The 21,208-nt window shown below is 51.0% G+C and overlaps 1 protein-coding gene and 1 non-coding gene across 9 annotated transcripts in view; one reads left to right on the top strand and one right to left on the bottom strand.

The window, feature by feature from the left end:
• The window catches only part of PC (pyruvate carboxylase), a 107,842-nt gene that overhangs the window by 32,659 nt on the left and 53,975 nt on the right, over positions 1-21,208 (top strand). The window contains exon 1 of one of the 8 annotated variants that reach the window (XM_003909498.5): positions 11,763-14,621. The exons of the other annotated variants lie outside the window; for them this stretch is intronic. Coding sequence (XP_003909547.2) covers positions 14,619-14,621 — 3 coding nt within the window. The 5' untranslated portion in view covers positions 11,763-14,618. Of the gene's footprint in view, positions 1-11,762; positions 14,622-21,208 lie in introns of those variants that run through there. 8 annotated transcript variants of the gene reach the window in all.
• LOC116269865 lies at positions 1,820-1,881 on the bottom strand. Its single transcript, XR_004177679.1, has one exon. It is a non-coding gene; the product is annotated as a U7 small nuclear RNA (small nuclear RNA).

The following is a 21,208-nucleotide window of genomic DNA, read 5'->3' as shown; positions in this document are numbered from 1 at the left end:
GATCCAGGCTCCTGCCTGCCACCCCACCGCCCATGCCCCTGCCTTCCCCTGCACCAGAACAAAGCCACCAGCCCCAGACGGCCGCGTGTTTGTGCTTTTATTTCCCTGAATGGCTCCGGGTTTTTGTTTTGTCGTTTCTGTGCTTGTGTCCTTTGCAGAGTCTTTGGCTTCCTTTTATTTTTCCTACCCCAGCAGCATCTGACGCGACGCCTGGGGTCTGGGAGGAAGCAGGGTTCTTTGCTTAGACATCTTGGTTTTCATCTGTTTTACAAAATTATCCTTGGCCTCTGTTCTCTTTTTCCTTGTATTTCCTCCCTGAAATACTGCGTCTTTAAGGCTATCGTGAAGAGAAAGATAATCCTGCCCAAGGGTTTGAAGGAATGTCAAGGAGAAGTGTTTTTAGCACGCAGCTGGGTTTTTAGTGGGGTTGTTTCCATGCTCTGTGTTGCCCTGGTGAAAGTGGTTTGTCTTCCTCACAACACCGAGGGAACCGGCGCACAAATGGATGCAGTCAGGTGGCCGCTGAGCCAAGGGCCAAGTAAGGCATTTCGTCCTCAACCACAATGCCCTTGTCTCACGCCTGTATTTCTTTTCTTTTTTTTTTTTTGAGACAGAGTCTCGCTCCGCCACCCAGGCTGAAGTCTCGGCTCACTGCAAACTCCGCCTCCTGGGTTCAAGTAATTCTCCTGTCTCAGCCTCTTGAGTAGCTGAGACTACAGGCGCCTGTCACCGCGCCTGGCTGATTTTTGTATTTTTAATAGAGACGGGGTTTCACCTTGTTGGTCAGGCTGGTCTTGAACTCCTGACCTCAGGTGATCCAGCTGCCTTGGCCTCCCAAAGTGTTGGGATTATAGGCATGAGCCACCATGCCTGGCCTCATGCCCGTATTTCTATGTCCTGAACATGTTACATTTGCATCCAGGCCCAGCTCTGTTCCCTGAGGAGGCTGGAGTTCTGATACCCCACAGAAGGAAGGAGCCAAGGCAGGGAGGCTGCTTGGAGGAGGGTGTGGCGAAGACAAAGAAATGACCTTGCGATTCTTGGAGTTGCTGGGAAGCTGTTGCTTCTAGGTTGGCTTTCTGTCCTTTCTGATGCTCCAAACAGGTCCCCAGGGGACAGGCCTTCCCGGGGCTCCCACTTTCTTCAGTGTTAGGTCCATGTCCATTTTCCTGTCCCCCTCCACTTGTCCCTACTTTATTATCATCTGAGATCTGGGGCTTCTTTCCAAAGCTGAATTTAAGTTTAAGGCTTTCCTAACAGTTTCAGCTGTTAGGCAGGGGCTTGTGGCAGGAAAAAGAAGAGAGAGATTTCTGTTGCCCATAGGAGGGTGACAGGGGTGCTGGGTGAACACTCATCGGAAGTTCCCTGCCAATGAGTAGCCTGGCATCTTTCTGCAGGGTGTCTTCTGAGCCAGCTGGATTCATCGTGTTGGCCTGTGGAGTCTGAGAACACCATCTCTCTCGTCTTTCCCCTCCTCCCCTCCTCTGTGCCCCAGCAAGAGGCGTGGTATACTCTGGGTCCTCCCTCATTACTTACACAGCCTTCTTTCTGTGTTTGATTACCAGAATGAGCCAGCCTCATTCTGAGTCCATTCATTCATTTATTCATTCAACAACCGTTTAGTGCGAGGCACCATGGTAACCTACATTTCAAGGCTGTAACTGCTATTAGCAAGCCATTTGCAGAAGTTTGGGTCACTGATGTGCCTTTGACCTGATGCCCGTTTTCTAAACCCAGGCATTCCTCTTGAGTGATACAGCATCTCTGTGCCTCTTCTCCAAGAGTTATGGCTTAGGTTTTTGGTTTTTTTTGTTTTCAATGGGGCTTTCTGGCAAAGACCTGAAAGCCTGCTAGACAAATTCAAAAACAGCTGTAACACTAAGGCCTAAGTTTCAGTTCTGACTTCATGCAAAGAGGATGCCTGAACCAAGCCCCTCACTACCAGGCCTCATTCTTTTCTCAGTGAGTTAGATCCCTCTCCCCTCACTTGTTATCTGTTTGCTGTTCCTAGCACAGATCTTCAACTCTGGTGTATTCACTGCCTCTGGCTGGAGCCCATTTGACTGTTGTCACTACCCTGTCCCCCTGCCCCTCCTCGCCAGCCAATGGCTTCTCATTTCTTCCCAGCTTGTCAAGGTCCTAGAGATCTCAGAGACACAGGCCCCACCCAGGGCTCTGCAAAAATATTCTTTAAGGGTGTGAGCGAAGGGATTTTTTTTTTTTTTTTTTGAGACAGTCTCACTCTGTTGCTCAGGCTGGAGTACAGTGGCTCGATCTCGGCTCGTTGCAACTTCTGGCTCCCGGGTTCAAGTGATTCTCATGCCTCGGCCTCCCGAGTAGCTGGGATTACAGGCATGTGCCACCACGCCTGGCTAATTTTTGTATTTTTAGTAGAGACAGGGTTTCATCATGTTGGCCAGGCTGGTCTGGAACTCCTGGCCTCAAGTGATCCACCCGCCTTGGCCTCCCAAAGTGCTGGGATTACAGGCATGAGCCACTGCACCTGGCCTGAAGAGAGAATTTGAAAATATAAAATTTTTTCCATGCATTTCACCTTTTGAGCCTAACCCAGACAGCTTGAGATAGTCCACCTGGGCCCATAGTTCCAGGATTGTGTGAGTCTTCAGGGACTCTCCAGAAATGCTCTTGTTAATATGGGTGCTGGAAACTTAACAGGACTTGCTTTAATTCCTCTCTGAGCTGCCCTAGTAGAGGAACTGCTGGATAGATGAAATCTTCCAGGGAGAAGTTCTGAATGCTGCTGCCCCTCCTCCTGGGCCTTCTTCACTGGGCTGGGGCTCTGCTTTGAGGCCAGAGTGAGAAGGCTATTTGGAGGTCACACGTGTTCAGCGTGGCTTAGGGGGTGAGGAAGCCTTTTATTTATTCTTCTGCCTCTTATCTCCCTACTTATCTCTATACCCACACCCCAAAAAAGAGAATGGCAGAAGTAGATTTTGTTGGGCTGGGCATGGTGGCGCACATCTGTAATCCTAGCACTTTGGGAGGCTGAGGTGGGCGGATGACTTGAGGTCAGGAGTTCGAGACCATCCTGGCCAACGTGGTGAAACCCCGTCTCTACAAAAATACAAAAAATTAGCTCGGCTTGGTCGTTCATTCATGTGATCCTAGCTGCTCAGGAGGCTGAGGCACAAGAATCTCTTGAACCCAGGAGGTGGAGGCTGCAGCGAGCCGAGATCGCACCACTGCACTCCAGCCTGGGCAACAGAGCAAGACTGTTTCAAAAAAAAGAAAAAATGTAGATTTTATGTATGTTTTTTGACATAAGATCTCACTCTGTTGCCCAGGCTGGTCTTGAACTCCTGGGCTCAAGCAGTCCTCCTACCTCGGCCTCCCAAAGTGCTGGTGTTATTGGCATGAGCCAGCACGCCCAGCCTAGAAGTAGAATGTTAATTGCAGAGTTGGTTCTAGTGGACTCAAAACATTATAGTTTGTGAACCTCCCTTCTATAGGACTTGGGAATGGAAAGAGGAATTTTAATTGCCTTGCATATGAATTTTTCTTTAATGCAAAATTCTTTCAGAAGAGGAAAAAGGGTTTTATTTGCTGTTTCTGTCACCACCTAGAGGGCTCACAGGCTGCTGTGGGGGAAGGGACTTGGGCATCTGACTAAAGATTTTGCAGTTGATGGTGGGTGCTCTATCGGGTATGTGCTAACTTAGGGGAAAGCTAACCAGCTTCCAGTTTGTCCCCTTCGTGCAGCAGGAGGTCCTCATGGACCATCTCAGGCTCTAGGCTGCCCACCGACGTCTTTCCCTGCAGCTCACCCTGGGGTATGAGTGCCATAATCCTAGAAGGCTGAGACTGGGCTCAGGTGCCTCTTACCCTCAGGTAACCCAAGTTCAGATCAAATAAATTTCTCCGTTATTATACAAAATGCCAAGGGTTTTCCAGACCCTTTCCTCTTGTCAGTAACTGTCATGTCCACCAGAGCAGTGGACAGGCATCATGTAGGTGTTAGATATTCTGAAGCTTCTTTTTTTTTTTGAGACGGAGTCTTGCTCTGTTGCCCAGGCTGGAGTGCAGTGGCACGATCTCGGCTCACTGCAAACTCTGCCTCCCGGGTTCACGTCATTCTCCTGCCTCAGCCTCCTGAGTAGCTGGGACTACAGGCACCCGCCACCATACCTGGCTAATTTTTTGTAATTTTAGTAGAGACAGGGTTTCACTATGTTAGCCAGGATGGTCTCGATCTCCTGACCTCGTGATCTGCCTGCCTCGGCCTCCCAAAGTGCTGGGATTACAGGCGTGAGCCACCGCGCCCGGCCCATTCTGAAGCTTAAATCTAGCTAAGGCAACACACATACACAAAACAAGCTTGAGGACAGCATCCAAAGCAACAAACGCAGCCTACAGAATAGCATCAGTCCTCCTGGCTTGGTTTTAGTTTTCCTTGGAGCTTAGTTCTTGAATTTCAGACCTCTTAACTTGTCAATTCTTTATGCTCTTGAACTCCATCCTAGGTAGGAAAAGGTGAAGGGTGATCTCTGGAAACCTACGCCAATTTGCATAGACCCTTCTGATAAGTAGAGTGCTTTAATATACATTTCTAAGTGGGGACCAGGTGCAGTGGCTCACACTTTGGGCCCCCAGCACTTTGGGAGGCCAAGGCAGATGGATCACTTTGGGAGGCCAAGAGTTCGAGAGCAGCCTCGCCAACACGATGAAACCCCATCTCTACTAAAAATACAAAAATTAGCCAGGTGTGATGGCACACCCCTGTAATCCCAGCTATTCAGGAGGCTGAGGCAGGAGAATCCCTTGAACCTGTGAGGCAGAGCTTGCAGTGAGCTGAGATTGTACCACTCACTCCAGCCTGGGTGAGAGAGCAAGACTCTGTCTCAAAAGAGCAAAACAAAAACATTTCTGCGTGGGGTGAGGGCTCTTGGTTTGTAGATGATTTGCTCAGGGTCATGATGAACTAGGGCTGGAATCTTGGTTTTCTGCTCCCAAATCTTTTTTTTTTTTGAGACAGAGTCTTGCTCTGCCGCCCAGGCTGGAGTGCAGTGGCACGATCTCAGCTCACTGCAAGCTCCACCTCCCGGGTTCACACCATTCTCCTGCCTCAGCCTCCCGAGTAGCTGGGACTACAGGTACCCACCACCACGCCTGGCTAATTTTTTGTATTTTTAGTAGAGACGGATTTCACTGTGTTAGCCAAGATGGTCTCGATCTCCTGACCTCGTGATCCACCTGCTTTGTCCTCCCGAAGTGCTGGGATTACAGGCGTGAGCCACCGCACCTGGCCTTTCTGCTCCCAAATTTTGTGTACTTTCTGCAGTGTCATGCTTTTCTCCCTTCCAGGTTTATTGGTTCCCTATATTTACCCAGTACCTTCTTGGATCACTGCTCTGTTAGCCTTTGGGGAGACTAAGGTGACTAAGCCGTGGTCTCAGGACTGGCAGCTCCTAAGAACTCAGGGCCCCCAGAAATTGAAGTGAGTAACTTGCTGCCTGTAAGCCCAGTGCTCTGCTTAGACGGTGAGGTCCTCCTTAACCCTGTTCAGAGTACGAACTGCACATACAAAACTGCTTGGCAGGTCGGGCATGGTGGTTCATGCCTGTAATCCCAGCACTGTGGGGGGCCAAAGTTGGAGGATTACCTGTACCCAGGAGGTGAAGACCCGCCTGGCAACACAGTAAGAACTCATCTCTACAAAATAATAATAATAGTAAAACTGCTTGGCAACGAGCAGGACAGGCGTGCCGTCTACAGCTGTGGGCCTGACCTGACCTACGCTAAGGGGAAGACCACAGGGGCTGGGCCAAGTGTGGTGAGTGAGAGCTGGGGAAGACACGTGGCCCTGCACAGAGGGCATTTGTTCCTCTGAGCCCCTCGGGCAATAGGTGAGTTCCAGCAGAAGCAGTGGCTGAAAGAAACGCAGTTGGTGTGTTTGTTTTGGAGGGTAAGGAGGAGGAAGGACCAAAGCAGAGGGAGCAGAGGCTGTAAAGAGCGTTGTAGAAAAGACTGAGACTATGGGAGGGGTAGTTAGTACTGATCTCAAAGTGCTGAAAGAGGCAGTGGCTGTTGCCTGTAAAGGACGAAGAAAGAAGGGAGACAGAACCAAATCTGGGGCCTCAGAGGATTGGGACCAGGCTTCCCCCAACAGCGTGTGCTTGTCAGGGCCAGGATTTTTTGCCTGACTGCCTTCTCGGTTATGTTAGCGTGAGACTTTAGGATAAATCGAGGAAGTCTCTGAACCTGGCATGCCACCTCTGAGGCCTGTCGTCCCTCCCCTGGTAGCTCCCCGTGAGGGCAGGGCCCTGGTACAGCCCTCCATGGAGGGAGCAGAATCACCGCTGGAGCCCTTGCTACGTGCAGGATCACAGGCACGGAGTGGTCCGCAGCTGGCCCTCAGCCCTGGGGGCTGCCGTGTGGTTTAGGGAGACTTGCCTTTGCTCTATAACTGTTTACCGAGCAGGACTGTGTTCTAGGCCGCATGCTTCATGCTGGAGACACAGCAGGGAGAAGGCCCCAGCCATCTCCTGTCATCAGGGGGGACTGGCAGAAGGCCATTCCCTGTTTGATTGCAGCTGTGATCACTGCTGCACAGGCAGTGGGTAATGTGAGTGCCCTAACCCTGCTGGCCCATCAGGGGAAGCCGGCCTCCTACTGTAGTTATCTGCCGCCTGCAGCAGGCAGCGCCTGGCTATGGAGCTTGGCAGAACATGGGGAACCTTAGGCAGGTTTCAGAGATCCACCATGCTCTCTCTCTGAAATGGAGTGGAGGGCGGGAGGAGCTTATGGCAGCAGCACCCTCCCTGCCTCCCTGGCTGGAGCCTGGTTGCTGGAGCTGTCTGTTTACCTTGTGAGCCCTCCCCATTGGCGCACCCTAGGACCCTGCTGACACTAGGGTTTGTTGTTTTTTTTTGAGACAGGGTCTTGCTCTGTCACCCAGGCTGGAGTGCAGTGGCACCATCATAGCTCACTGCAGTTTCGAACTCCCCCAGGCTCAAGTGACTTTCCCACCTCAGCCCCTGGAGTAGCTGGGATCATAGGCATGTACCACCACACCCAGCTAATTTTTTATTTTTTCTAGACGTGGCATCTCGCTGTGTTGCCCAGGCTGGTCTTGAACTCCTGGACTCCCACTTTGGCCTCCCTGAGTGCTAGGATTACAGGTGTGAGCCACCACAACCTGCCTGGCACTACTACTAAACAGTCCCTGGTAGTGTAATTGGAGGCGATGGCAGAAATGCCTCGAGGGGACAGGGCCTGTTTGGAGTTGAATTAAATGCCTCCTTGCCTGGCAGTGAATGATCATTTTGTAGATTATCTGTGTTTGTTCTTTACTCATATTTTTTGAGCATTTACTATGGGCCAGACTCAATCCTTCCCTCAAAGGGATCCCGGCAAAGTCTGTCTGTCTTTCTTTTTTTTTTTTTTTGAGACAGAGTTTCGCCCTTGTTGCCTGGGCTGGAGTGCAATGGCGCCATCTCGGCTCACTGCAAACTCCGCCTCCCAGGTTCAAGTGATTCTCCTGCCTCAGCATCCCTAGTAGCTGGCATTACAGGCACCCACCACCACGCCCAGGTAATTTTTGTATTTTTAGTAGAGACGGGGTTTCACCATATTGGCCAAACTGGTCATGAACTCCTGACCTCAGGTGATCTGCCCACCTCGGCCTCCCAGAAGTGCTGGGATTACAGACGTGAGCCACCACACCCAGCTGCAAAGCTTTCTTTTTTCCTGGCTTCTTACCTGTTGACCTTACAGAGAGAGATTGGGCAGGAATACGGTGTAAAAATCAAAACAGACCACCCTGTTTTATCCAGTAGGGAGAAAGAGAAAGACCTGCTGACTGACCGAAGTGTCTGGATTGCCCAGGTAGCTTGATAACCCCAGAGAGGTGGAAATGAGACGTACCTTGGCTTTCAGTTCCTAGATTTCTTTTTTGAGGGCAACGTTCTTAATCCTTCAAACCCATCTTTGTGGCTGTGTGTCCTCAGGTCAGTACCAGCCTTAGGCCTGGGCACATGTGGCCCCTGTTCAGACTCTACACCTGAGGGGTACCTTCCTCCAAATTTTCCAGGTCCTCCTCCAGTGCCTAGGGCCTGCTGGGCCCCCCAGTACCATTCTGACCGGGTGTTGCAAACCCACCCTGGGATCCTTTGGGGTACTCTCCATCCCTCTACCTTGCACAGGGACAACACCTGTCCTGTGGAGTTGTCCTGGGGCCCAGTTCCAGGAGATGGCTGCAGTCTTCTCTTTTCTCTTCTCGTCTCTTCTTTTTCTGACGGAGTCTCTCTCGTTGCCCAGGCTAAAGTGCAGAGGCGCGACCTCAGCTCACTGCAACCTCCGCCTCCCGGATTCAAGAGATTCTCCTGCCTCAGCCTCCCGAGTATCTGGGATTACAGGCCCGCCTGGCTAATTTTTGTATTTTTTTTAGTAGAGATGTTGGTCAGGCTGGTCTCAAACTCCTGACCTCGTGTTCCACCCACCTTGGCCTCCCAAAGTGCTGGGATTACAAGTGTGAGCCACTGTGCCCAGCCTGAAGTATTTCTTTAGTGGGAATCGTGAGATTGGGCTGCCAGAATGGTGCCGATGCACTAATTTTGAGTGACTCAAGTTTTTATATAGATGGGTCCCCAAAATGTATTTGTCTGGGGCCCCATGCATCCTAGAGTCAACCCTGCCCAGGGGCCACCCATTGGGCCCTCTAGCTCAGCTTAGCAGCTCTGGGCCCGAACCAGAAAAGAGCATAAGGGCCTATTGTGTGTCCCTGGGGCCTGAATGTCACTTTGTTTTCTGCCTTTGGTGCCACAGGCCAAGCTGCTTTACTACTGCTGCTGCGGTTCTAACATTCTCCTCTCCAATGAGAAATTCGTTCCCACCCAGATTGCATGTTGTTTTACTGAATATCCTGTGAGGACTGGGCTTTGAGCCAACCTGGGGTCTTGTGTGGGTTGCTGGGTGGGGGCTTACAACTGCGGTGATGAGAGAAGGAGCCTTCCCTACCCAGTGACCTCAGCTGTGGCAGGAGGAAGCCCTTCGTTAATGCTGAACTAGGGGGCTAATTGGCAGGAAGGGAGTGTGGTGGGAATTGCTGGGAGACCCCTCCCCACCCCAGGGTGAACTGAGGCTGGGGGCAGCTGGACAGAGGCAGGAGCTGATAGTATTTGCCGTCCTCTTCCCTTCCCGCTTCTTGCCCTCCTTCCTCAACCATCCCCATTCCCTCTTGGCCCACTCTAGTGGGGAAGCAGGAAAAGGATCCCATGAATCAAAGCTGCCTATTTTGTGTTGAGGTCAAAGGAATGGAAAGGGTGGAGAGGAAGCCAGCGGAGAGCAGGTTGTTAGATTTGGAAGTTCCCACAGGAAGCGGCTGCTCAGCTGAACTCTACCTTTTACGGCTGTCAGTCACTCAGCGCTGAGGTCAGCCCTCCCACCTACTCAGTGCAGGAATCACGCCGCTTACCTCCCTGCCTCTTCTTGTGTCCCAAGGTGAAAAAGGTTGTTTGTTTTATTCCAAAATTGGCATTACCTTCTCCCAGGCCAGCAGGGAGTGTCTTCCTAGACTGGTGGTTCTCAAAGTGAGGTCCCCAGGCCCCTGCAGCTCCTCAAGACCATTCCAGGGGGATCTGTGAGTCAAAAGGATTTCCATAATAATACCAAGAGGTTCTTTGCCTTTTCCTGTGTGTTGACATTGGCACCAATGGTGCAAAGGCAGTGGTGGGCAAAACTGTTGGGACATCTAGGACTGCGATGGGGATTGTAGGTCAGTGTGGGGAGTATTCCCATCTTAGCAACATGCAGTCTCTGACCCGTGAACATGTGGTATCTTTCCTTTCCTTTAGGTTTCTAATTTCTTTTGAGGGTCTTTTACAGTTTTCAGTTTATAAGGTTTGCTCTTCTCTTCTCTTCTCTTCTTTTCTCTTCCTCTTCTCTTCTTTGTTTTTTTTTTTTTTTGATGGAGTCTCACTGTATTGCCCAGGCTGAGTGCAGTGGCATGATCTTGGCTCACCACAACCTCCGCCTCCCAGGTTCAAGTGATTCTCATGCCTCAGCCTCCCAAGTAGCTGGGATTACAGGCATGTGCCCGGGCTAAGGTTTGCATTTCTTTCGTTAAATTTATTCCTGAGTTTGTATTCTTTTCAATGCTTGTCCTTCTATTAATTTAACTTTATGTTGTTTAATCTCTTCCTCTTTATGCCTTCCTTCTTAACTAGACTGAAGACAGGGATGTGTCTTATTTATTGTTATTTTTTTTAAAGGGAGAAGCTCTGGGCCGGGCATGGTGGCTCATGCCTGTAATCTCAACACTCTGGGAGGCCGAGGTGGGTAGATCACTTGAGGTCAGGAGTTCGAGACCAGCCTGGCCAACATGGTGAAACCCTGTCTCCACTAAAAATACAAAAAATTAGCTAGACATTGTGGTGGATGCCTGTAATTCTAGCTACTTGGGAAACTGAGGCAGGAGAATGTCTTGAACCCAGGAAGTGAAGGTTGCAGTGAGCCGAGATCGTGCCATTGTACTCCAGCCTGGGCAACAAGAGTGAAACTCCATCTCAAAAAAAAAAAGAGAGACAAGCTCTGGCTGTGTTGCCCAGGCTGTAGTACGGTGACTGTTTACAAGTGTGATCATAACTCACTACAGCCTCGAACTCCTGCCTTAGCGTCCAGAGTAGCTGGGACCACAGGCATCTGCCATTGCACCTGTGTTATGGTTTTTTCTTTTTTTTGTCCAAGCTGCTCCTGTGAAGGAGGCTGGTAATTATTATCCCTGTCTAGTGGGGGAGGAAACTGAATCCCAGGATGGCGGGATGACTTGCCTCTTGGCACGGCACTGGTAACAGTAGCAGAGATAGGGCCATGACTGTCTGATTCACAGCTCGCAGCTCCTTCTAGTCACCATCCTACAAGGGACTGACATTCTGTTCTTAGCCTCCCTGGGCTTGTGTTTAGGTCTCTTCCTGTCTTATATTGAGGCCCTAGGGCATGATGGAAGAGAGAAGGACTAAGGCTATTATCACAAGGGCTGACCATTGGGGTCATTTTTTGGGACATCTCTACTGTGCTAGACTCTCTTAGGTATTTCAAAACTACGTTACCTCATTGGGTTCTCATAGCAGCTCCACAAGATGACTCAGATCATTCTGCATTTTATAGATCAGGAAACTAAAGTTCAGAAGGTGACGTAAATTCCCAAGTTGAAGAGTGACTTAAGTGTTGGAGTTGCAGTTAAACACAGTTCCCAGAGCTCAAACTGCAGTGCTGGGAGAGGAGAACAGTGGGTTTATGTGACTTGTGTGGAGGAGGAAGGACACCGGGCATTCTGCGGCACTGTAAGACTGTCAACACCAGGGTTGGGCTGGATCAGTCCAGAGCCTTTGCTGTCTGGCCTGGAGCCAGTATCACAAAGTAGTTGGTTTTTTGCATTTTGTTTGTTTGTTTGTTTGTTTGTTTGTTTGTTTTGAGACAGAGTCTTGCTCTGTTGCCCAGGCTGGAGTGCAGTGGCGCGATCTTGGCTCACTGCAAGCTCCGCCTCCCGGGTTCACGCCATTCTCCTGCCTCAGCCTCCCGAGCAGCTGGGACTACAGGCGCCCGCCACCTTGCCCAGCTAATTTTTTGTATTTTTAGTAAAGACGGGGTTTCACCGAGTTAGCCAGGATGGTCTCGATCTCCTGACCTCGTGATCCTCCCGCCTCGGCCTCCCAGAGTGCTGGGATTACAGGCGTGAGCCACTGCGCCTGGCCGGTTTGTTGCATCTTTCTAGGGGTCATGGGCAGTAGAGGCCTGGAAACCTTAGCCCCTGTGATCCCCTGCCCTGCAGCCTTATTCTTTGGCAGTTAACTCTGGGGGTGGATGCTAATCTGCCACATGCAGATCTTGCCTCCACCGGCCGCATGGTGAGTTCTTAAAGTGTGGCTCCATCACCCTCTCTGCTTCCCCATAGCACCTAGCCTCTTTTCTGTTACATGGTGGACAGTCCTTACAGGCTTTCCGAATAAATGAAAGAAACTCTACTTGCTTGCTTTGCTCCATAGAAGTCATACGACGTCAATGCATGTGTGGCTAGATTTGGGGTGGCCGAGGAGAATGGGGGACCAAGGCTGTTAGAAGGGTCCATCCAGCTGCCCTGATGGCACAAGGAGCTTTCTGCAGGATGGACCATGAGCCAAGACAAGGACGGGACAGATGCAGGCACTACCCAGAGCTGAGCACAGACCAGCATGTTCTCCACCTGGAACCTCCAGCTGGAAGCCTGCTTCTGTTTGTCACCCAGGACTAACAGTGTTGTTGAGCATGTGAGCGACTCATTTGCCAGGGCAGCAGCGCATAACCTTGCTACCGTTTAACTAAGCCAGACACTTACTCCCCCCGCTTGTGTTTTTCTCAGATGAAGAAACCCTTACAAAGTCGTAGTAATTGTTGGTTGCAGGGTATTTTACAATTGCATAGAAGGTTAATTGTTGAATTTTTCGACACCGGGCTTTCTGTGTAAATTGAAGACAGCATGGATCATGCTGTGTTGCTCCGCTGCAGTGAGTGGTCAGGCCCCTGTGTCCCCTTCTGCTCATACCCCATGTTCCAGCCATGCCAAACTGCATGGTTTGTGACCACACAATGGCCAGTGTCCTGGCCACACCACTCTCTTCCCTTTTCCCTTCCGGCCAGTCCTCTGTCATTCACCTTGTGTGTGAGTCTCAACTCCCACGGTTTCCTAATACCTGAGTCCCCTCCTCCCACCACTAGTTCAGCGCCGGCGCTTGCTTCCTTTGGCCCCCACCATACTTGGTTTCTCTTCTTTGTTTATGTGTCTAGTGCCTTCCCTGATGTGAGCTCCTGGAGGGCAGGGACTGTGTCTTGTCAGCTCTGGCTCCCCAGTGCTGGTGGAGACCCAGGCAGGCTGCACTGAACCGAATAGGACATGTGGTGGTGATTACATTTTTGGTCCAATCCAGTAGTAGCCTGTGAAATGCTCACTGCAGGTAGAGCTGAGTAAGCTGTGACCCAACTCTCAGGCAGCTTCTCCTCTGTGGGGAGCGGTAGGGACGCCTGTTCCGAAGATCATGTCCTGCATGACCTCTGTGTGCTGAGGAATGAAGCACGAGTGGAGATGGCCGGGGCCCATGACCAGTATGACGCTGGGCAAGTCACTGGGAATGGCACTCCTGGATGAGGCTTAGGCCGGGTGCAGGCTCCATGCAGATACTTCCTCCAGCTCTGCCCCCCCGCCCCCAGCAGCTCACCAGCCAGATGGCAAATCTCAAGGCGAGTGTGGGAGTTGGTGGCACCTCTCTGCCTCCAGCTGGGGAAGAGGCACCCAGTGCCTATCCTGGTGCTAGGATAAGGACAAGAATTGTCACAACTAGCAGCTGTGGCACTGGACATGGGGACTTTCCACCATTTCCCACTTTGCTGTTCCAGCTGATCCTCTACTCTTTATTCCCAGGCAGGGCCCCTGGTTTGAGTGTCATTCCGGGCTCACTTTCCGGGTAGCTGCCCCCTTCCTTTGGGGGCTGGAAGGGAAGCAGAAAGCTGCTTGTTGTCATCTTGGGAAAAGATGGAGAAGAGGCGGAAACAGAGGTGTTGGTGCTGGTCAGGATCCTGGACCTGAAGGAATGTGCAGGATCCCTCCACCCTGACTTTTCAGTTAATGCATGTTCTTGGGGACATCGGGGTGTTCAGACCTCTCTGCCTGGCTTGGATCAGGGTGCACTTACATTCCCGTAGCAGGCTCAGCCCACCCGCTCTCTTCAGATGCCATCTCCTGTCATACACTGAGCGTGCCGAACCATGCAAGACCTCTGACCAATTAGCCTCGGGTTCAGGAGCCCAGGCAAAAGATCTAACAGTGAGCTATTGACTGTGCCTCCTTCCAAGGAGCTCGTCAGAGCCCAGCCTGGTGTTTTGCTTTCTTGCGATGGTGGGGTGGTGCCCAGTAGATGGGAACTCTGCTCTGGCTTCTGACTGGAGTGGCCTTTAGGATAACACTGTTAAATGACCTGAGCTGGGTGGTTTTGTAGTATGTTCACGCATGTGAACATCTGCTTGCTGATAAATCGTACTGGGCCACCAGCTCACACTAATCACCAGGTAACATGTGCCTTGGTGAGGGATCCGGTCTTCTGGCCCTGTGGGGAGACAGGCCCATGATGTCACCAGTTCCCAGGTAGACAACCCAAGGTATAGTGAGGTCTTGGCAGGAAGGAGGAAGACATTAGACTCCTTCTTTTTTCTTCTCCCCATTGAATCTTCTGCTCCTTTCCTTAGGCCAGATGCCCTATCTCTCTCCTGGCTGGCTTTCCCAGCCCTGGCCCTGGCCCTCCCTTCTTTGTGAAACTCAAACACCACTGCCCTTTCATCTTTCCACCAGAACTTGTGAGCAGTGGCTTTTGACCGCCGCTCTTCCAGCTCACCCCTGACCTGGTGTTTGTTTTTTTATCCTTTCCTCAGTCTACTCAAGGCCCACCCCTAAGCCAGAGATTGGCTCCCAAGCAGCCTCTCTCTCCTGGGAGCGGTAAAGGAGGGGACAGTTCTGGAAAGTCATTGACAGGGGATTAACCTAGAACATCAATTATAAACAGGCAGCAGGCCTCGGGCCCAGACTTGGGTGTTCCAGACTTGTGGCCTCCCTGGAACTCTGCAGACCAACTGCCATGGTAAGAGGACTGACTTTCAGAGGCCTCTAGGCACTCTGTCCTGGGTAGGGGTGCCCACACATCCTGGCCATTGTTGCTCTTCCCTCTGGAACTTGGCAGCCTTCTAGCTCTGGGAAGAGCAGAGGGTAGAAGGATGGCAACAGTCCTTAGAGAACAGGAATCCAAGGGAGGGTTGGACCAGATCGTTTCTCAAGGGCTCTGGGGACCGTTCTGGTCAGGCATGGGCAAGCTGGGGGGGCAGGAGGTAGGCAAACCCTACTTCACCTAAGAACAGATTTTGTTGTTGTTGTTTGTTTGTTTGTTTGTTTGTTTTTGAGTCTTGCTCTGTCACCCAGGCTGTAGTGCAGTGGTATGATCTCAACTCACTGCAACCCCTGCCTCCTGGGTTCAAGTGATTCTTCTGCCTTAGCCTCTCGAGTAGCTGGGATTATAGGTGTGCGCCACCACACCCGGCTAATTTTGTATTTTTAGTAGAGATAGGGTTTCACCATGCTGGCCAGGATGGTCTTGAACTCCTGACCTCAGGTGATCTGCCCACCTCGGCCTCCCAAAGTGCTGGGATTACAGGCGTGAGCCACCGTTCCTGGCCGAGAACAGATTCTGCCTGAGACCATGGACAGAAGACCTTGGCCATGGATCCGAGAGCTCTGGGCCAGAATGCCCTTGCATGATGGTGACAGTTGGGTGAAAGGCCACATGGTTCCCTGTGTAAATGGCGTGGCTGCCAGTGGTCATGGGGAGGCCCTGCTCTTAGTTCAGCACCGGCCGGCCCCTCATGTGCTCCAGCTCCCCAGCCAGCTCAGTCCTTCACAAAATGCCCTGGAGTTACAGAACAGAAAGGCTCAGCTTTCCTTTAGGAATCTGGGAAATTGGAGGGGTGAGGTCATGCTCTGTTCAACATGTGAGGGCTCCTAGACAGCAGCAAAGGAAAAACATGTTACTACCTGTATTTTGGGAGACCAGACCTCTGGCGTTTGAGTAGGACTCACTGCTCACATTTAAGGGGAGAGAACATCTCCCATTTTGAAGAAAACCTTTTCCTCAGTTCAGGAGGAGGAGAAACTGATCAGGTTCCAAATGGCCTCTGGTTCTTTAACTGCAAACAGGCCAGGCTCCCTGCCAGGTCATGGGATAACAATCCAAGGAGAGGGGAGAGAGCCAGTGTGCACGTGTGTGTACATGCACATGCTTGTGGGAGAAGAGGCTGGGGGGATAGAGGTGACATGGACATCTATGTATGCTTCAGCTGTGTTTCCCTCTGCTTAGTCCCAAACTGCTTGGGACTAGCAATTGTTAAGAACGTGCCTTTCCCCTCATCCCATCCCCGGGAGTTCTTGGCCAGGGATGGAGGGGTTGAGCTCTGTGGCTTTGTTCTCTGTCAGGTGGTACCTTTCTCTGTGACACCGAGGGAGACCTGCCATCAGGAGGGGGTCTGAGGCCGGAAGACAGTACTTACCAATCAGGATGGATCTGGAATGGTCTTGTTTGTGTGCTCGGTTTCCTGGCTGGCATGAAATGTCAGTTTCATGAGGACAGGGACCTGTTCTTTTCTGCACAACTTTCTCTCTGATGACCGACAGTGCCTGGCATGTTGTAAAGGCTCATTCAGAAGTGATTGAATGAATGAATGCGTACTTTTTGTGGGGGCTGCATATTGTTCCCTTAAACTTCCTGCTTCATCTTCCGTTGTTTCCGTGTCAGCCTCTCACCTGGTCATTGTCTGCTTGGTGCTGCCCTTCCCCACAACTTTGAGAGTTCGTGGTACCGCAGGCTCCCTACCTGCCCACTTCTGCCTGAAACTTCTCTTTTGGGCTCCTATGCTGTGACATACTAGCAGTATTTGTTTGCCCCTCTTAAGACCATCCCTTCCATTTCATTCCTGCCTCAGTTTCTCCTCCTCATATTTCTGCTGTTCCACCTCTGCTCCTGTGCTCTTCTCAGGAAAACAGGCGAGTGGTGACGCCCTGGGCTGAGCTTTCCAGGGCTTGGGCAGCCCAGGCACCCGTGGTTCTGGTGGGGAGGGACCACGCTGGTGGCCAGAGCTGGGCTTGTGGGCAGCAGCCCTCCCCACCTTGCTGAGGCCAAGCTCTTTCTCATGGCTTTGGCTGTCACTTCTATGCTGATCACCCCCAAATCATTGTTTCTACATTTCTGTATTGGGGTTTCTGACCTTCCAAAATCTGATCTCACCCTGGCAGTCAGACCTTATTTGATGTCGATGATTATTAATTTGTAGCATGTATTACATCCCTAATACAGACCAGTTCACATGCATTCTCATATTTAATCCTCCCAATGAACATACAAAGTCAAATAATTATTCTTATTTTACAGAGTCTCAGAAAAGTTAGTTCCTCTAGGTAACCAGATTAATTAGCATTAGGGGGTTGTGATCAGGATTTGAACCGGCTCCACTGGCCCCTGACCCTGAATAGAGTCAGCTTGGAGTCCACACGTGGAGATGAGGACAGTTGGCCCTGTTTCTCCCTCTCACCCCAGTGCACTCACACAGCAGGCACTGGCGCCCTTCCTAAGGGCCAGGCCAAGTGTCTCCTCCGTGAGCCTTCACTTAGCTCTCCTAAGCTGCTCGGCCTGCCTCCTCTCCCTTTTCTCTCGCAGCAGTGCCTTTGCACACACTATGTGTTTGTTATATGTTGGCTGTGCCTGTCTTGCCTCATCAGCAGATAGTGATTTTCTTAAAGGCAGAGGCCATGTTTTATATGATCCTCCATCCCTCAAGTGTGCGTTACAGGCAGTTCGCTGCTCAGTAAATACTTGATGCCTCTGATGAGGTGAAATCTAATCACAGTCCTTTGCATGTGTATTGCGGTTTACAGTTTATGAAACCGAAGAGACAATTTGAAGTTTCCCATAAAACAGATCCCTTAATTGCCAGCCCTCTGCGCTGAAAGGGATAAATCTGTTTTGTAGACGGACTAACAGGTCCAGAGAGGTAGAGTGAATTCTTCAAGGTCATTTGATGGGTGGTAGCAAAGCCAGAACTTGAACCCAAGGTTTAACTCTAAATGCCGTTCCCCTCCCACAGAATCGCAGCAGCCTGTGGTCCAGACTTGGCCAGGTGGCCCCTGCCAGGCCTTCCTTCCCACTTAGTTATACAGTTCCTTATTTGTGTTTGTCCTTTCTCTTTCATTAGAATTTGTGTCTTTGTGTGTGTGTTTTTCGAGACAGGGTCTCGCTGTGTCACCCACGCTGGAGTGCAGTGGTGCGATCACAGCCCACTGCAGCCTTGACCTCCCAGGCTCAGGTGATTCTCCCATCTCAGCCTCCTGAGTAGCTGGGACTAGAGGCATGTGCCACCACGCAAGGGCAATTTTTGTATTTTTGTAGAGACGGAGTTTTGCCACATTGCCCAGGCTGGTCTCAAACTCCTGGGCTCAGGTGATCTGCCTGCTTCGGCCTACCAAAGTGCTGAGATTACAGACATGAGCCACCGCGCCCAGCCTTAGAATGCCTGTCTCTTGAGGGCACAGACCCTGGCTGCTTTTCCCTTTATCCTTCCAAAGCTCCAGCTCTAGGGCCATGAACCAGAAATCATTTCCTCAAGGATGTTGACACAGTGAGTCACCTGAGGGGCAGGGTGCAGGAGAGGTGGGGCAGGAGATCAGGAACTGGTGTGGGACATTAGGGGTGGGAGACAGGCCAGAAAGTCTCATGCTCTGTGTAAAAGCTTCTGTCAAATGAAGATGGTGCTTGTCCTGCCTAGTAGGCGAGGTTACTCTTAGTAGCAAGTGAGAGTGTCTGCTGAAGTGCCTTCTAAACTGCAGAGCGCGAGCAATATGGTTGTTAAATATAATTATAGTCTGTAGCTGGGCATGGTGGTGGGTGTCTATAATCCCAGCTACCTGGGAGGCTGAGGCAGGAGAATCGCTTGAGCCTAGGAGGCGGAGGTTGCAGGGAGCTGAGATCACGCCATTGCACTCCAGCCTGGGTGATGAAATGAGACTCTGTCTCTAAATAAATAAATAAATATTTATTTATTTATTTATTTATTTATTTCTGAGATGGAGTCTCTCACTCTGTTGCCCAGGCTGGAGTGCAATGGCACCATCTCGGCTCACTGTAACCTCCACCTCCTGGGTTCAAGTGATTCTCCTGCCTCAGCCTCCCCAGTAGCTGGGATTACAGGTACCTGCCACCACGCCTGGCTAATTTTTTTTTTTTTTTGTATTTTTAGTAGAGATGGGGTTTCTCCATGTTGGCCAGGCTGGTTTTGAACTCCTGACCTCAGGTGATCCGCCTGCCTTGGCCTCCCAAAGTGCAGGGATTACAGGTGTGAGCCACCATGCCCAGCCAAAAAATATATTTTTTAAAATAATAATAATTATAGTCTGTAGGGACGAACTCAACAACGTGGTTGGATAGAGTCGTACTGGGCTTGTGAGTATTGAGGAGACAGTCAGGATGGTGCCTCACCCAGGGTGTGGCACTCCAGCTACTATGAATTATTCTTGTTTTCATAATGATTATAAGACATGACCCCTTCCTTCAGATTGGGGAAAGGAGTTGGCAGTGCTGAGACTGCATCCGTTTTGGATTGGGATTAAGAAGATGGGAAAGGCAATCTGGCCCCAGGGCTTTCGTAGATCCACTCACCGCAGGTCCCCGGACCCTGCATACCTCCTTCCTCCCCATGGGGGTTTTCAGCAATCTAATTTCATCCTTGAGAAGGAATTGTTGTATTTGGATGAACACCCCCCTGCTAATGTGGAGCTGAAAAGTAAGTCCTGGCGAGTCAGCAGCTGCTCAGCAGGTGGATGGGCTGCGGTGGTATAGTGGCTAGGCTCCTGACAGCCTGGCCTGCCGCAGCCGCTGTGCTTCCCTCCCGTCCCTGGGGTGTGCATTTGAGGGTAAAGGCGAACTGGGAGCTCTTGCTGTTTGCAGAACTCCAAAACAACAAAACAAAATGTCCACTCAGCTGGGGGTTGGCTGGGCAGCATGACTGTGGTTACACAGAAAGCCTGGGGGAAGGGCTGTGGTCAGAGTTTGAGGGACACACAGATGTGACTGTGATGTGATACAGCTGGAGGAGGAGGAGGGTGTGATCACAGGCCTGGGAGTGGCCAGGGCAAGAGTGATGGTGGAGGAGGCAGGGAGGAGAGATTGGTAACTACTAATCACTAGCATGATCAATCTTGACAGTCTGTCTACAAGAGACTCCTGGGTGGCAGGGCAGGACCTGAGGCACAGCTGGGCATGACGGGCAGACAGGGGTCTACGTGGCTTTGAGCTCTGAGGCCATAGGCAAGCTGTTCATCTGGGTGTCTGTTTCCATGCTTACAGTAATGTTCCTCTTACAAGTCCTCTGATGATTGAGATCGTAGAAGTCACTCAGTGCAGTGGCTGGCACTCAGCAGTAGCTCACACAAACGATCAGCGATTCCAACACTTGCCACATGGCCGTCACAATAAACTCAGCAATAGTGGATGCCCAGAACTCCATCTCCGGGAAGCCTCTGAGCCAGTCAGTGTTTGTGCTCAAACTCCAAAGCATAGGATGAAAGGTCAGATCATGGGGCTACGAAGATATGTTCTCCTAGGAGTCGAGAATAGGGAGAGAAAACAGCAGCAACTACAGCCAAGGTCATGTCCTCCCTGGGTTGCTGTTTACTTTGCTCTTCCAGGAACCGAAGCTGTTTGCCATTGGATTTCTTTACTATCTCCTTGGCTCTTGGACTGAGTACTTTGGTAATCAGTTTGCCCAGAGAACCAAGCTTTCACCTTGACCTAGGTTCCACAGTGCCTTCCTCCACAGGATGTCGGGGTGTGTCATCTAGCAGAATAGCCGTCAAGACTACCCAGGAATGGTTGAGGGTTGCACACTATTTCTAATAAACGGAATTAATGAGCCAAGAAAAGTCAGACACCCAACAAGGGAAGTTGAGGCACCAAGCGACAGTGGAAAGTCATTACCACCACTAGGCTTGAAGGGGTCAGGAGAAGAAATAGCGTTTCCTGGCCGGGCGTGGTGGCTCACGCCTGCAATCCCAGCACTTTGGAAGGCTGAGGCGGGCGGATCACCTGAAGTCAGGAGTTCAAGACCAGCCTGACCAACATGGCAAAACCCTACTCTACTAAAAATGCAAAAACATTAGCCGGGCGTGGTGGCAGGTGCTTGTAATCCCAGCTACTCCAGAGGCTGAGGCAGGAGAATTGCTTGAACCCACGAGGCAGAGGTTGCAGTGAGCCAAGATTGCACCATTGTACTGCAGCCTGGGTGACAGAGCGGGACTCTGTCTCAAAAAAAAAAAAAAAAAAAAAATATATATATATATATATATATATATAGTGTTTCCTGCAAATACCAGTGAGGGCTGAATAGTGGACACTGGGATGCCAGCAGGGACTGTCATAGCGACAAGACACAGCCTGGGTCAGGACAATCAAGGCTAGTAGAGAGTGAGAAAGACACACCCCACATTCTCTCTCCACCTCCTACCTGCCCTTGTCTCCTGCCTGTGCCTCTTATCGGCTGGACCCACAGGAAACCAACCAGCAAGGGAGCCCAGGTGCCTCCACCCACAGGGCTCAGCCTCCCTGGGTCCAGAGAAGGGCATACAGGGAGGCAA

Source organism: Papio anubis, chromosome 12, assembly GCF_008728515.1.
Source record: "Papio anubis isolate 15944 chromosome 12, Panubis1.0, whole genome shotgun sequence".
Lineage (NCBI taxonomy): Eukaryota > Metazoa > Chordata > Mammalia > Primates > Cercopithecidae > Papio > Papio anubis.
Note: the sequence above shows the minus strand (reverse complement) of the source record. Positions and strands in the feature narration are given on the sequence as shown.